This window comes from Strix uralensis, chromosome 1 (genome assembly GCF_047716275.1).
Source record: "Strix uralensis isolate ZFMK-TIS-50842 chromosome 1, bStrUra1, whole genome shotgun sequence".
Taxonomy (NCBI): Eukaryota; Metazoa; Chordata; class Aves; order Strigiformes; family Strigidae; genus Strix; species Strix uralensis.
The window spans coordinates 73828446-73845608 of record NC_133972.1 but is presented as its reverse complement, the minus strand read 5'-3'; the positions used below and the strand labels follow the sequence as shown (position 1 = coordinate 73845608).

Below are 17163 nucleotides of genomic sequence, written 5' to 3'. Positions count from 1 at the left end.
AAGAGTTCACTCTCTTTCTGGTTTTGAAACTGTAACTTTTTTTCCTTTTTCTGTATATCATTCCTAATAAATTTTTTACCTGTAATTATCTTTCTAACAGTAATAGTATGTTCATTACTCTGAAAACATTTTTATGCAGCCTGGTTTGGAGGAGGGATTCTTTGTCTCCTTCCATTTTTGTTTTGACTTCTGTGTAGACTAAAATTGAACTTGGTTCTCCTTCCCAACCTGTCAAGACAGGGTCAGATCTTGGTACACTTGCTTTAGGTTTAAAATAGCTAAAGGTCTGAACGTTATTTTTGATGACTCCTTTGTAGCCTTTCCCTGTCATAGAAGGGGCCAGTGTTTGATGCAAGTTAATGATGTAATCTCTATCAACAAAGATTAGAAAACTTCTGAATGTTTTCTTTTATTTAACTTAAGTATGTAATTTGGTTGCTATTTTATGTGTTGTTTGCATTTTACCTACTTACTAGGTTAAGTGACTGATAGTTAATTGTAAAGGATCATTTCTTTGGAGAAAATGGCTGTGAGATGGAAGGATTTCACTTCTAGCATTTACTCAAAAGTATGCGTATGGGGGAAAAGGATAGTCACGCCTCTGTGAATATGTTCATGATGAGTGCATATGTAAACATGCTTAAATCTTTGTAAGCTCTCTTCTGTTTTAGCAGGATGTCAATTCAGTTAAGGCATCCTGAAAATGATATTTTAGCTCTATTCGTTGTTCATTGGCTTATGTTTATTTAAAGATACCTCAGTCAATACTTCAATACTCAGGATGTACTGAACAGTAGTAGCAAGAGTGACACAAATTTCCTTAACCAAACTGAGACAAGCTATTCTGATGAATGCTGGAGCACTTGCATATTTGAGGTGAATTATCTCAAACCCCATGAAGTTCAACAAGGCCAAGTACAAGGTCCTGCACATGGGTTGAGACAATCCCAAGCACAAATACAGGCTGGGCGATGGGTGGATTGAGAGCAGCCCTGCGGAAAAGCGCTGAGGAGTTGTAGTGAATGGAAAACTGATTATGAGCCAGCAGTGTGCACTCGCAGCCCAGAAAGCCAACTGTACCCTGGGTGGCATCAAGAGAAGTGTGGCCAGCAGGTCAAGAGAGGTGATTCTCCTCCTCTACTCCGCTCTCATGAGACCCCACCTGCAGTGCTGTGTCCAGCTCTGGGGCTCCCAGTATAAGAAGGACATGGACCTGTTGGAGCGGGTCCAGAGGAGGCCACGAAGATGCTCAGGGGGCTGGAGCACCTCCCCTGTGAGGACGGGCTGAGAGAGTTGGGGTTGTTCAGCCTGGAAAAGAGAAGGCTCTGGGGAGACCTTCTAGCAGCCTTCCAGTACTTAAAGGGGGCTGCAGGAAAGATGGGGAGAGGGACTCTTTATCAGGGAGTGTAGGGATAGGATGAGGAGTAACAGTTTTAAACTGAAAGAGGGTAGATTTAGATTAGATATAAGGAAGAAATTCTTCACTGTGAGGGTGGTGAGACACTGGAACAGGTTGCCCAGAGAGGCTGTGGCTGTCCCCTCCCTGGCAGTGTTCAAGGCCAGGTTGGACGGGGCTTTGAGCAACCTGGTCTAGTGGAAGGTGTCCCTGCCCACGGCAGGGGGGTTGGAGCTAGATGATCTGTAAGGTCCCTTCCAATGCAAACCATTCTATGATCTTTATTCTTTTATTTGAGGAAAAACCCCTCTAACTTCACAAGAAAAATAACTGCTAGTAATTATGTACTATAGGTCGTGTTTTACAGAGTTATAGTTTATATATGTGCTTCTGCAGATTATTCTGGGATTCAGTTCTGTTAATACATTTAGACATCAGTACATTGTGAACATAGAGAAAGGTTTGGTTCTTGAAGAAAATTATATACTTATCTGAATGGAGGCAGAGATTTGTTGCGTGAATATCTTTTGTCTGAAAATTGCTGAACTATAATTATACCATAACTAAGATATAATCTAAACTAGAAATATTCATGTTTCTTTCCAAATTAACTATATTGACTTTTCTCTTTAGTAGAGATTCATATTTTGTAAGTTTTGATTTGTCTCTTTTGTAGTACTCATTCACAGTAGAGCTGAAGCAGGGGTTTTGTTTTGTTAGTGAAACCTGCTTTTGTTGACCACTTAAGTTAAAAAGCACCTTTATGCATTTTGGTGATTTTTTTCGCATTTGTGTAGGCCAAATCTTTCCAGGAAGTATGCATTTTTGGGAGTGATGACTGTTTTTCTTAACTTTGTGTTCCATAGTGTGCAACCTAGTGGCATCTCAGTTGGTAAATGAGATAACTGCTCATTCTTCTTTTGCAAAAAAAAAAAAAATTACAATGGAAATGCTCATGTACGTTTTTGTTTTTTGAAAACATAAAACAACAAACAATGAATGAATGAGAAACCCCTTCCAAGAATGTGTTTTAAACGTTGAGTATAAAGTTACTTTGCAAATAGTCAGTTTATTGGTAATGGGTAAGTTTGGTCTTTTTGTTACATGATATAAAGTAGAAGTTGACAGGTTGGATAATTCTTAACACAGATTTGTATCTTTCTGTCTTCTAGACAATTCTGCTGAAGCAGATTTATGGTTGCTGAACAGTTGTACAGTAAAAAATCCTGCTGAGGACCACTTCAGAAACTCAATCAAGTAAGTTGTTTCCCTAAAAAGATACTGAGTTATCAATTAATATTGCATGTTTTAATTTTAAAAGCTTCATGTTTTCAATCTAGAAGTAATTTTGTGTGTTAGAGCAAGAAATGTGCTGAGTTTGAGTGTTAGAGTGAATTCTCTAGAATGGTTTCTCAGGTGCAGCATATTTTTTTCTTTAATTAGCTGTAACTTGCAAGTGATTATCAATACACTTAGGAGAACTGGTGACCTATTTAGGTAGCGACTCCTGTATCACTTTTCAAGACAATGTTGTAACATTCTTCTGAAGAGTATTTGTTTTTTCAAAAATATGTATTGTTAGGGTGGCTGTGTTTCCCTCTAATTTTACATAATCAGGCCCTTTAATTAAAAGGGTGTCAGGTACATGCTTAAAACTATTTCACTATATGTTTTCTTAAAAGGTGAACTGATTAGCCTATAGTAAAAGTCTTCTGAAGAACATGTTTGTTTTGTCTGTAATATTTCCATGATGCTGAAAAATATGACATGGTAGTGACTTCTGCCTCTGACTTCTGCGGAGGTATAGTTGTGATGAGAATCACTTACAGCTGTCATTGCCCAGTATAAATAAATATCGTGGCATGTTTCTTGTAGATTTTACCTTTAGTAAACAAGTGTGACTATTTATGCAGTCATGTTAGTGTGGTGCACTGTGGATGGACCGTGTATTGAAATCCATTTTGGTTACACAAACATAGTTCTTAGTAAGCAGTTGTCATTCTTGGGAGGATAGGAGAAAGAAGCTGGATATAAACTATCTGCTTACAGTGTTGGGGTTACTAACAGCATCCCAGGGCTGTAACCTGGAACAGAAACTGTTTGCCCGCGGTAGGTGGCACAGCAGAATCTTCCTTCACCCCTCAGAGGGATTCACTTCCTGGCTGATGGTGTTGCACTTGGTGATGAGACTGGCTTTTTGGCTTTTTTTAATTTCGCCAAAAAAAAAAAAAAAAAAAAAAAAAAGTTGTTCCCAGAATACTTCCAGTTAGTGTGTGTTGGCCAACAGAACTGATGACAAGATCTTTTCCAGTTCAGTTGTGGCCCTCTTTCTATTTTACTAATCTTATGCCAGAATTGATGTGGTATGGTGTGTGTCCTTTAACCAGTAGAACAGAGTTGGTTAAGAAAGAGGGTCTAACTAAAAGCAAATGACCAAAAATATTTCTTTGAACTTCATTTTTTCTGTTGCCACTCTATTAGTGAGCCTGAGGTTATTTGTAGCCTGGGTTTATTCCTTTTTTCCTTACTTCTCCCTATGTTCTTTCTGTTCTGACACACACTCTGGTGGTTCTCCATTTCTTGTCTTTGCTGAGAGTCACTCCTTTCCTGTAGCTTGCATGGTTAGTTCTCTACGCTCAGATCCCGGCAGTTCCTAATTATGGAGAAGGACAACTTTTGTTACTGTTTCTGACCATTTTTTATAACGTTCATTAAAAATAGGGGAGAGAACCATATGTGGGTGCTCTTTCATGGGATCTGGAACTGAAAGATTAAACATCATCCATCTCAGAAAAGAGTAACTACTGCCATATTTCCATATATGGGTTCTGCACTAGTGGGGAAAGCTTGTATCTCTAAAGAACACAACTTCTCCCAAATACATCTTTAATTTGTTGCAGCAACAAATCCAATGCATGAAGTTTGGGTGATACAAAACTAGCTGTCATTATATACTATCTTAACAGCTTGTTGGTAGCTATGGAGATCTTTGTTTTTTGCAGTTGAGTAACAAATTAAACATTTAGTATGTAGATTGTCAAAGCAAACACACTTTGGAAAAAATAATACAGTAAGATTCTTCTTTTGAACTAAAAAAAAATTCAGGCTGAAAGTCTTATATAGGATTATGAATGTCACGTGGAAGAAGTATTTCAGTTTTGTTTATTCTGCAATAGTTTGTTGTGTATCTTTCCTTGCGTATATGAGTTCAAAATGCACTGATTCAGACCAGTGGTAGTGTGTTCGTGCTGGTGGTTGAAGAATGAGAAGCTGATGCCTCACTAATACTGTGTGCCAAAGGATGTGTCAGAACCCAACAAGTCCTGTAGGTTCAAACTTTTTTGATCTGATGTTCTTCTAAAAACAAAACGCCTCCCAAACTCTCTGAACCTTTGCATTGGATGTGCAGATGTGTATATAGCTGATACAAGCCAACTGACAAGTTTAATATCCATGCCTTTTTGTATAGCTCTTAAAAGTGGTCTGCTGCTCTTTGGTATCAATAAAGTTGAAGCCACGGAGCCGGGGTGGCAGTATGGAGAGAAAAGAGTTGCTTAAAGACCATTAGCTTATGGATAGGAATTGAGAGCTTTTAGTGTGAGGATTTTATTCTCAGTTGGTTAATTGTAAAATAAGATTAAAGGCAGAGTTAGGCAATAGTAATAAAGAATTCCTAGTAAAATTAAGTAGGTGGAGTTTTAAAAAAAATACTTAGAATCCTTCAGAAAATGAAGGTTAATTGAAGGAAGTAGTAGGAAATGAAGAGAATAAACTAAAGCAGTTAGTTTTCATAAACTTGCTTGCTGGAAGTTAAGGTGACTGTGTAAAGCAAATGGCTAGGCAAAGAAAAAGAATCCCTTGAACAAGTAAAAATAAGAAAAAGAAGGAAGAAACTAACATTAAGAAGCAGCGAGGCAAAGAACACCACAGAGAAACAGTCTTGCAGAGAAATGGTCCCTGTTCGTTACGGGGGGGCTCAGTTATGTTGCAGTAACTCTGTTCTTCTGTTTCAATACTTTGCTAAATCTCACAGAATGTGCTATTATCCCCAGCTCTAGCTTTGTGGAATTCACAAGTGCATGTAACCCTGTGGCTGAAAACACTTGTGATGAAAGATTTGCTAGTAGCTGGTTTTGGCAGGATCCTACCTTAGCATAGGAGGAGCAGGAGATGGCCTGTTGTTTAAATGGCTCCAATTTGCAGCTGTTATGAAATGAGAATACCTGTTGCTTGGCAGAGGGAAGTGAGAGCGTGGAGTACAGGGGGGAGAGGGAGACAAGGGCACAGGAGCTAGTGTGGGTGTATGATATTACTTGTGCAGTTGATAAGCAATCGCCACATATGGTATATGTGGACAAGAATGAATTATGTCCCTTTGTCTATCCCTACGTTGTAACAGTGCAGTATAGATAGTACTACATATACAGAATCACAGAATGGCTGAGGTTGTCGGGGGCCTCTGGAGATTGTCTTGTTCAACCCTGCTCAAATCAGGGACAGCTAGAGCCAGGTGGCCGAGGGCTGTGTGCAGGCAGGTTTTGAGTGTCTCCAAGAGACTCCACAAATGCTCTGGGCAACCTGTTTCAGTGTTTGACCATCCTTACAGTAAAAAAGGGTTGTCTTAGGTTTGAACTTAGTTGTCGTGTATTTCAATTTGTTTGTTCCCCTTTGTCCTGTCACTGGGCCACTGTGAAACACCAGGCTCTGTCACCCCCTTGTTCTCCCATCCTCTTCTTTCCCATCAGGTGTTTAACTACACTGATGGAATTCCCCTGACCCTTGTCTTCTCCAGGCTGAAGAGTCCCAGCTTTCTCAGCCTCTATTTGTTTGTCAGATGCCCCAAACCTTTGATTACTTGTCCCTTCCCTGGACCCCTTCCAGTTTGTTCTGTCTTACCTGACTGGCGAGCCCAGCACTGGACCCACTGCTCCAGATGTCTCACCAGGGCTAATCAGTAGGGAAGGATCACCTCCCTCTGTCTGCTGGTGATGCAATGCCTAATGCAACCCGGGAGGTTGTTGGTGGTCTTTGCCGCAAGGGCACATTGCTGGCTTGTGGTCAGTTTGGTGTTTACCAGCACCCCCAGGGCCTTTCCTGCCAAGCTGCTTTCCAGCTGGTCAGCCACTGCCTGTCCTGGTGCACGGGGCTATTTTTTTCCCAGGGGCAGGACTTCACACTATCTAAACCCCCTCATTTTCATCAACGTTGATATTAAAATAAAGAAAATAATTAATTTGCTTTAACTCAGTGTTTATAGTGAGTGATCTACTTGTCCTCATAAAGATGTGACTATTCTTGGCTATGTTGTGTAAGCTTTTAGAAATAAATTCCTGCAATGGATTTATCTTCTGAAAGAAAACAAAGTGCTTTTTTTCTGTCAAGGGCTTGTATTTTGGTTGGTGATGGATATATCTATTGTGCTTTAGTAAAGTAGTTGTTGGGCATTCCTGGGAATTAGCAGCTTTTGGAAATATCCAGGAGCGTTGAATCCCTCTGATCATTTTCTTTCTAGTGGTATTGAACTCTTGCTAAAGCGGTGCGTTCCTCTGGCAGGGAAAGCATGCCATGGAAAATACCTCTCTACCCTGGCCTGTTCTTGCAGTCTTAAGTGTCTGTGGATGGCTGCAATCCCAGATGGCGTGTTAGTTTATTGGTCCTTAATTGGCCTGTGCACACTGTTTTAAGCAGAAGGATTTTTTTCATTTTAATTTACAGTTCAGAAAACCTTGACAAACCTAAACCACAGCCATTCGTATCTTTACTATTTATACAGAAAGTGCCCCCCAAAAAACACTGTTCAAGATGTCATGTTGAACAGAGTGACTGTGATGCTTTTAAAACCTGTAATGCTTTAAAATGATGTAGTACCTCAAATAGAGTTTTATGGAATCAAATGCCTTGAGGTGATTTGGATTCAAGGACCTTTACCTTACCTGGAGGTAGTTTTTGTCTGCTAATACAAATGGTTCTGTCAGTGCTGCGTTTTTTTATCCTGTAGCTCAGGCAATCGGAAATTAAAGGTATTTTATGGAATGGGTTATGTTTTCCCTTTCACATGATTTCTTTTAATAGTGGCAGATATTTTCTTTCTCCAGTTAGTAGTCAGATACAATTTGGAGAATGCATTCCTGCACTAAAGGCAGCAAAGTGCTTGGGGTACTTCATTGACAGAGTTTGTCCTTGTAGGACAGCTCTGACTTAAACTCCTCACCCTGTCCTGTGATCTAAGCTGGCTTTACCCTTGAGATGAACAGAGCTAGGATATTATTCTGTATTGGAGTCCTGTAGGATAGTATATAATAACATTAAATTTACTTAGTTTTAAACATTTGCTTACAACATTTTGTCAAGTCGACTTTATTTTGCCTTAGAATGAAATAATACTTTTTTAAAGGTAGCCTACAAGCTGTATTTAAAAGTCAATCACATCTTTTTTTTTGCTGATAATGTTTTGGTATAATACCTTTGCTTTGGACCTAATCATATGTCAGTGTGACCAACTTAAATGAGTTAAGTGTATATGTATATAGTTATCTTATAAACAGTATAATAAAGAAAAAGTAAAATATCATTAATACCCTTGCAGAGAGATGTCACAGTATTTATTTTTGGGCATGTTGGGTAGTTCTGTGATGGTTCACTTCAGTGTCTCTCCTAAGTCTGTTGGGTTTTTTCCAGTGGCAGAAGGTTGTCAGCTAACACTTTCTGCTATCATTTAGTTTATTTAAAAGCTTTCTTAAAACCTAGCTGTTAGCAGCAGCAAGAATAAGCATTCAGTAAGTAAGCTGCTAAACTTCTGTAAACCACAGTAAATCTGTTAAGGCTGTTTTGATGAAGAGAATTAAGAATAAGAGCATGTTCTATAGGACCTCACTTCCTTTAAAATAAAGTTAATTTGCTCTTTGGTCTCATGCTTCATTGATTTCTATGTGCTCTGTTACTCTTGACTGTTACATCTCAGATACCTAACCCCCTTTTCCTGATGACCTCCTAAAATTCAGGGACTGTCGTACGTTTCTACCCAGCTGTCTTCTCCCTTCCTCAATCCTTTCCTGAATGCTGTTTTAAGTTACTTGTGTGTTCAGTGACTTTGGCTTTTCCTAAGGAGTTCTCTTGGTGGTTCAAGTATTATGGATAGGATTCTGGGGTCTTTCTTACAGAAATAGCCAGAATGATGTCATTTGGGAAGTACTATGTGGTTATGCTGTCGAGGTGTTTGTGGCTTTTCTCATGGTATGGAATAAGTTTGACCACTATAATTGTCTTTGTTACTATATATAACTAATTTATACCATTAACACATATTTCCTTTGTATATGTTGCAGCATTCGCTTTAAGGCATACTCCGGTGTGTATTCAGCCCCTTTCTTTCTGATCGCTATGAGTTGTGACAGAAATGTAAGGGCTTTTAGCACTGCAGAAGCACTGTGTGGCTTCCAGCTCTGTTCTTGCTTCAGCTTTCACCAATTCATGAATAAAGACTATGTGTGGGATCTCACTTTTATGCTAGAAGGAGCATCAGAACCTGCAGAATTTGTTGAAATGGTAGTTTAACAGGACTTTGATCTTAGACCATGAAAATTGTTTAAGGCTCTCAGGTCTAAGTGGACTAAGTTGAAGAGTAAAAGGCGTGACTACCTCTGGATGCTACAGAATTTCTGTTCACTGAATGCAAATGTGTTGATGTTAAGTACAGAAAGAGCTTATTCTTTAGGAAATAAAAAAGCTCATTCAGAGATAAGAGATCAGAATATCTTCCTGCTGCTAGTCATCTTTGCAAGTGATAATAACTCTGGAAGAATGTTTTGTGTTTCTCTTTTAATGTTTGCAAATGTAATTCATATGATGCATTTTGTAAATCAAGCAAAACCAAAAATTGCACACTGAATTAGAACAGTGTTACCACTTTCTTTAAAGCAGCATTAAGCCTTTTGCTTTTACTAATACATTTCCAGTGTAAAAGTAGACTGTGGTTTACACTTGTTTATGCTGTTCATACAGTAAAGTTTAACCTGTGAAGTACCTCTGGAAAAGGAAACATAGGTATTTCAGAGCTCTTTATTTTATGGATCCTATTAGCATAAGATGATCACTTCCATTGCGTTTGAGATGAGTGTCATAGCCTTGCTGTTTATTGCATTTTAAAGTAGTAGTATGTTGCCATGGCTTCGGTGCTTGTGTCAGAGTACTTCAGGTAAGGAGTACTGAGGACTGTAGCTAAGAGTACTGCTATTTTCCACTCTTCTTGTATTGAAGAAATCTGGGAAGAGCTGGATTCTCTGAAGTAAAAATGCCTGTGGAACAAGCTTCATTGGGTGGGAGGAAACTTGGCACTTGAGTTTTTTTAAGAGAAGTTGCCAATCCTTGCTCAGACCCTCTAAATTAGTCCAGATAATGTTGATGAAAATCTTACTATTTTGCCATGATGAAAGGCTCACATGCTCACAGATTGAGGAAATACTTGTATTCGAGATACATGCTATATTTGCTGTGCAAGAGAAACATCTTCCCCAGATAACAGGAGTTACTCAGTTTTGAATGGAGGCTATAAATCTATTAATTAGAATTTTAAATCACAGGTTTTTTTCTAAGAACAACTGGAAAGTTTATGTGACTGCTGCACTTGTGCTTCATCAAAGCCTCTATTGAGATAGATTTATGCACAATGCTTGCATTTTTACAGTCATGGGAGATCTGTAAAGATCTCGGCAATCACACACCATTAACCAAAATTAGTTTTAAAATTAGTTTTGTAGCATAACATAGCTCATTGTGTTTAATAAATATTCTTTTTTAGAAAGCACTCTAATCTTTGATGTAAAGTGTACAAATTAACTAGTTAAAAACACTGAATACTCTTGTGTTTGGATGATGGTTTTTTTTGAGGTTTGGCATTTTTCTGGCAAAAAATTCTAGAAGGATTTTCTATTTCAGCATTTGAGATTTTATTTTTTGTATAGCTATGCTCATCCATACTACAAAACATTTCAGTGAATTTTTCTGTTAGTTTTACTAGTTAAGGTTTCTTGGTTTGAGCAATACCAGTTTTCACTGTTACGTAGTTGGTTAAGCTTTACTGTGGAGCATAGCATTGTGCTCTCTGGCTTCCAAATGCCGCAGAAGGATTTTATATGCTTAGAACAAAAATTTTATTGAACTGGAAGTCTTCATTTAAAAATTTACCAATCTGGTAAGTTTTTTTTTCTGCTTTTTAAACTGACTGAATAGTCATCCATCCTTTTATTTTCTTAGATTGATGGAAGACATGGCTGTTGGAGAAGGATTCTGTGATATAAGTGATGTTTGTTAGTGGAAGGTTTTGCTGCATTTGAGTGCATTCCTTTTCTTGCACCCACCTCTGCCATAAAAGAGAATGTTAAAAGCTGCTTGACATGATGTTATAAAATGCAGAGAAAAAGCAGACCATATAGAACTGAGTGTTTTCCATTGTATATTGTTTAGAAGATAAAAGGATTATGGACTGCTTGTGATTACATGTGTTACATGGCCACATTTTACGGAGATTTGCAAAAGCCTGAGTTATAAACTTGTGTGCACTTTAATATTTAACAAGGTAAAAAAAAAATATAGTACAAGAACAGTGCCTGGTAAAGTCAACTTACTATTCTGGATTTTTTTTTACTTCAATATGAACACATATAGGACTGTTTAAAGTACTTCATGATATTGATGCTTTGAAGGGTTAGTGCAGTGGCTTTAGTTCTACACTGCTTAAGTCTTGGATGATTTAGGGGGCTAATTAGCTTTTAGATACTCTTTAATCCTTGAGCCAGATCATTAGGGACTGATGTATATTTAATTGCCATTTTAAAGAAGAAATTACCAGGACATGAAAGGCCAACTCTGTTTCATGACTTCATATATCTATATTTGAACTTTTTGATTGGGCCAGGTTCCCAGCTATGTAAGCTCCTGGAGCACTGATGGGTTACGAGCAGTGTTTACAGACGTTGAAAATCAGTTAAGTTCATTGCTAAACATGCAAAATACACTTTTCTTTGCAAACAAACGCAAATCTGTTACACTTCAGTGATAAGGGTAAACAAGGAAGGCTTCTGCTTTGGAAAGTACAGCTTCCCTGGTAGTTTATGGAGTTACACTTTCACCTTTCTCCTCATCAGCCAAAATGGGGATACAGCTATGTTCAGGCTTTTTTCGGCATTTTAGAGTAAGAACTTGTATGCATGTACAACCATCTGAAACCTGTTTTAAGAAAATGAGCAACACTAAAAAGGGGATTTGGTTATCTAGACTGCATTGCTGATGTTTTCTTTAGTTGAAAGACAAAAACAGTTGTTCTTCCCCCTCCTCTCAGACTTGATCAAATTGCATAATTTTAGTAAACATCTCCAACCAGATTTTATAAAATTTGAAAAAGTAAGTATCGGGCTTTCTCGGTGTTTCTCGTGCTGTTCTGCCATATGCTTGCTTAGATGATACATGTTCTGCTAGGCTCTTAGTGCTGGCTGCCCCCTCTTTGCCCAGACCTGGGTCAGATACTATAGAAATGATCAGGAAGATGGGGGCACTGTTTTGGGCTAGAAGTTTCAGGTTTGTTTTGTTAATCAAAGGCTTTAAAGAGGCTTTTTGAGGGATGGGAGAAATTTAGACAAAACTATTCTTGGCCTCACATTATGGGTATTTGCATGAAAAACATGTTAAAACCTGGTTGAAAACATCTTGTCTGTTTTAGCAGGATGAGGACATTGATTTCTCTTCACGAAAGGAGATCTCATTCTGAATACACTAGTGTTAAATTTCTAACGCATTGGTTAAAGTTCCTCCCTTGATTAAAGTCCCATTTCAGATTAGCAGATTAATCTCTGCTTTGTCCATACTAGTCAGTGTTTTCTGTTTGTTTGCAGTTCAAACAATAGCCTACTAAATAAAGATTTTTAAAATCTAGTTTGGGTTATGGTGTGGAAGAGAATAAAATCCACCTCTGTGTGTGTGAATTTAAGGAATGTGAATGGTGGTATGGAATTGCGGAATATTAACAGTTTGTATTTCAGCATGGCTGCAGGTGGAAAATGCTCCTACTGAATTTGCTGAAGCAAAGAGCCGGCAGCGATTTGTGAAGAACTTGTGGTTCACATGGTGGTGAGATAGTGGACAACTACTGGAGATGGAAGCAGTCCGAGACATTGTAGTGTGCTTTTTTATGACTTCAAATAGTAGGCTAGGTGTACTTTCTTTTCCTTGAAAAATATTTGTGATTTATTCAAGCAGACTATTACCAGTAGTGGACTGCTTCAGCTGAACTTTGTGGATTGCAATTAATTTGGGGGTGTATGGTCAAGGTTCTTGCTGCCTCTCCCACCTGACATTCATCTCCTTTCTGTTGGGGAATTTCTTTTTTCTTTCTCGTGGGAGGTAACTGAATTAATTACTCCAGCACTAAAAAGTAGTGAGAGGCTAAAATGTTCTAAATTTACTTCAAATATGTAATAGCATTACTGAGAGAGGATGTAATATTAGTGGATGTCCAGAGAAACGATGTGGGACAGGATCAGGACAGCACTCTGGTTCGGTTTGCTTTGCCTGCATACAGAAAGTACAGTTACAAGAAGTAAAAAAGGCTTTGGCATGTTTGCTCTGTTTTTCTTGTTGTTCTGAGCATGCTACCTAATAGATCAGAATATTTTAAACAAGCTGCTGAAGAAGAGAACAGCAAATTGATTCTGCTTCCCTTTTAAAAAGGATTTTTGGTTCCAGCAAGGCGAACTTTTTACTTTTCAATGGGACAGGTGTTGGGCTAAATTGAAAATAAAACTTCCCATGCTAAGTGATCACTGCTGGTTTAAAACTCTCATTATGAAAGTCCTAGTAAGAAGCAGAGATTGAGAGTTCCCTTGAAAATAGGAAAAAAAAAAGATATATATTTTGCCCACATATATATATATACTTTAAAAAGTATATTATTAATATTAGAGTGATAAAAGAGTATGGTTCAGTAATATGAAGAGGAACTCTTGGTAGTTGGTTTTAAGATCGTTACATGAGCTTTACAGGATCAGTGTTTTGCATATTATGTGACCTCCGATGTTAACAGGTGTTTTGTTTTACCATTTCAGGGCAGATGAATTGAGCAGAAAAGGTTAATGCCTTGAGTGCTGGAAGCAGGTGGTTGATAGCTTTGAATATTTATCTAATTATCTGCATGTTGGCTGTTGTCCTAGCAGGCCTGACTTTTCCTAGGGAGGGATCATAGGAAAGCATGCAGAAACTTGCTGTAGCAGGATTAATGCGGAAGTCAACATGCTCTAAACTTGTCCTTACTGACAAGTGTGGTTTTTATTTGTTTTTGGTTCAAAAGACTATCTACTAATACTTAACGTGTGTTTGTCCTAAAACAGAGAATGCTTGCTTGTCTGGGTGAGTTTGAGTGGAAAAAGCATCCTCATACTTCTGAAAGAGTGTTGCCACATGGTTACATTAGGCCGCTAACTCGGGAAGGGCAAAAATCATGTTGGGGATTTTTCTGTGTTGTCTGTATTCAGCAGAGCTCTTGCTTTTGTTTTCTTGTAATTTGTGTCTCTTTGTCTAATGCACATCTGTAAAGACTGTGATGGTATACTGAGATTTTATTTTGGTATATTTAGTCAAGGCAAGCTGGGTTATTGCCAATGCAATACAGCAATTCACATTTGGCATTGAATACCTCAGCTGCTATCTTGACCCTTGGTGCACCGTTGTTGTGAGGAACATGAACATGGGCAACTATTTCTTTTCAATTTAACTCTTTAGCCAACATTTCCTCTTACTTGTAAACTTTTTTAATTTTTGTGAAGAAACAGCAGAAGCATAGGCCAATAGCAAGAAACAGTTGACCACAGAATTGTTTCACTCCAAGTGTGTGTTTGAATTTGAAACTTTCCTAGGAGATGGTGTCTGATAACTGCTTTTTACAGGATAATTTTTTTCATGTATTGGTTTTGCAGCCTACAGCACAATGGAAGCTGACCCTCGTTAGTGCCTCCAGCTAACAACTTAACACAAATACTAGCCAACAAACTTTTTTGCTCCAAATAAGAAAAAATCTGTTGTTTTTCTTGTGTGTGTTGTAGTTTATTAGCATGATCTCAAGGGAAATGTAGTAGTAAAGATGCAGAGGGTCCTTTTTTACATAAGGAAAGTGTTAAATAAAATTGTCTAAAATATAGCAAAACTCATTGTAGAAGCAATTTGTGAACACCTCTTATCATAATGGGTATCATGGATTTTTCTCATAAAAATTTAATATGCCTGCAATTTTTATTTTGTCTTTTCCCTGTGCTTTTTTAATGGAAACAATACCATTGAAGTAGCCCATTTCTGTAATACACTTCTAGTTTGTATGCATTTACCTTATACCGGTTGTCAAATAAGAAATTTTTTTCTGTGGAGTTGTTGATTGATACCTGTAACTCCAAAAAAGTGAAGGAGAGTCAGAAATGTTATTTAGAGTCAGAAAAGGTCAACCATGGATGTATCTCAAGTACGATGAAAATTTTTTTCGTATCATTTCAGAAAATAAATACCATGTTTAACTTGAATCTTAAATCCAGGTTGTATAAGACCTTATACAAGGAAAGAAGCAGGGAATTTTTACTTCAGATTGTCCTTAGCTTCAGGTGCTGTTGCTCTGAGATTTAATATCTGAACTTGAAATTATTCTTTCAGAGATTTTTCTCTTTTTGTATTTTATTTCTTGCTATTAGTAGGATGTCTCTTGTTTAGCTGATATTGGACATGTTTTCCAGTTTAGTTATATGAACTCTGTTGGACTGAACCAGCAAAGACCTTTTATATGGGAAACTCCTTCAAGGTAAAGACCACAGAATTGAAGGATTTGTGAAATGCAAATTGAAATTGCTCAACTTCATGAGGAGTGGAAGCAATGGTTGTTTTGTTTCTGTACATATGAAAGTTATATGGCCTCTTTTTGCCCTATTGCACGTAATTGCATTTGAGGTCTGTGGATTTGACTGTATGTGTATGCATGCATGTAACAAGTATACTCAAACCTTCTAGAAAACAGGTTAAATATGTGCTTTTGCACAGGCTTTGTTTTGACCTTCCTTCTATGGTTCAGCAGAGTGGCTTCTGATTTAGTCCTGAACTAAAATAAATCCAATGTATGGTAAACCTGGGGCTTCAGAATGTGATAACTTTGCAGGCTTCACTATGTATTGAGATACTGAAATTTATCTTTTGAAATGTTGATAAATGCTGTCTCAGTTTGGACGGTATAAAATGATGTGGGTTGAGGTGCTCGTTGCTGACGCACAAATGCAGGCAGCCGTTCAAGACAAGCTTGATTAACCTCGCAGGCGGTGGTGTGGAACACTTGGTTTTGTTACAGTGTTTGGTAATTCATGAATATCCCTTGAAATGGAGATTGGATGAGGGGCTGAGGGGAAAAAAAAATCAACATAATTTCTAAATGATTTTGCAATGAGAAAAGAATTTCTAGTATTTACTGTGGAAATACTGTGCAGTCATGAAGGCAGCAGCTCCCCAACATAACTTGGATACAGATCTCTAAGGATCCAGAGGATGAGCAGATGACATTTCTAGTGGTCCTGGCCTATTGTAGACATTAAGAAAGAACCCCCCAAGTTTGTCAGTCTTTTCTCTAATGATATTAACGTCTCTCTCTTTTTTTTTTTTTTTCTTTTTTTTTTTTTTTTACAACGTAGAAATTGAAATGGCAGCTGAATTCTTACTGGCTTTATTTCTTTGTTCCACTAACTGATGTGCTCAGGAGGAAGGGATTTATTTGCTTCATATTTGAAATACATTGGTTTTCAGTGTTAATGGCATAATATGAATTAAATAGTGTTAAAATCTCTTGAGCAACATGTTTTTTAAGTCAACAGTTCATAGTTTTTACAGCAAGCAGTGCATGCTCTTCAGTTTGTGGTTTCCATTTCTGTTTCACAAAAGATACCAGTTAAGCATGTTTGTTGCAAAATTTTTAAGCTGTTGTGAAATGCTACTCAACATTTTATGATTATTGGAGGAAGGACGTTTAATTAGAATAAGGCAGGTATTGCGCACTCTGTTGTCATTCTTTACTGATGCTGTGGTTGAGATGCAGTACGTCTTGCTTGAATTTCTTGTGACTATTGCTCAGAAACCACATGCTAAACTGATGTCATAGGCTAAGAAAATTGTCAGGGAGTATGTTTTTATTGAGGAGATGGACTGTAACTGACTTCCTCTAACATCCTAAATTATATTACTTACATAATGAGGTGTCCAGCTGGAGTCCATTGCTTGGTTCACTAGTTCCATGTGAAGAGAGGAAAACAAATCAAGTTGCCCCATTTCTCTTCTCTTTCCCCTGCTCCCTGCTGTCAATGTCCTGGTGGCATAGCTGCTGCCAGCTTCACCCCCTGCCAAAGACATGGCATAGCTTTGTGGCTTCAGAAGCAAATGGCAGGTGGCAGGATAGAGGGTGCAGCTTTATTTTTCTTCTCAAAACATACTTCAAGTAACTTTAGTTTTGACTGATGTTATGTGTCCTTTCCTGCCTTTATCTTCCCAGACAGGGCCAAGCTGCTGAAGTAACATGACTTTGGTACTCTTCTGTTAACCTTTGCCGACTATCCTGAGGATTTAGGGTATACAGATGTTTGAAATAGAATTAGGAAATCATTACAGTAGCATATGGTGGTTTTATTTACTTCTCCAGTGATGCTTTTCTCCATATTTTTTTCTTGGTTTCCAATTTTAATGTTTACAATAGGGAGAGACAAACC

At 37.9% G+C, this 17163-nt stretch overlaps 1 protein-coding gene across 4 annotated transcripts in view; it reads left to right on the top strand.

Moving 5' to 3' along the window:
- The window catches only part of CDKAL1 (CDKAL1 threonylcarbamoyladenosine tRNA methylthiotransferase), a 421037-nt gene that overhangs the window by 69875 nt on the left and 333999 nt on the right, over positions 1–17163 (top strand). For all 4 annotated transcript variants that reach the window (XM_074870845.1, XM_074870828.1, XM_074870837.1 and 1 more), the window contains one exon: positions 2569–2653. In XM_074870845.1, coding sequence (XP_074726946.1) covers positions 2569–2653 — 85 coding nt within the window. The remainder of the gene's footprint in view (positions 1–2568; positions 2654–17163) is intronic.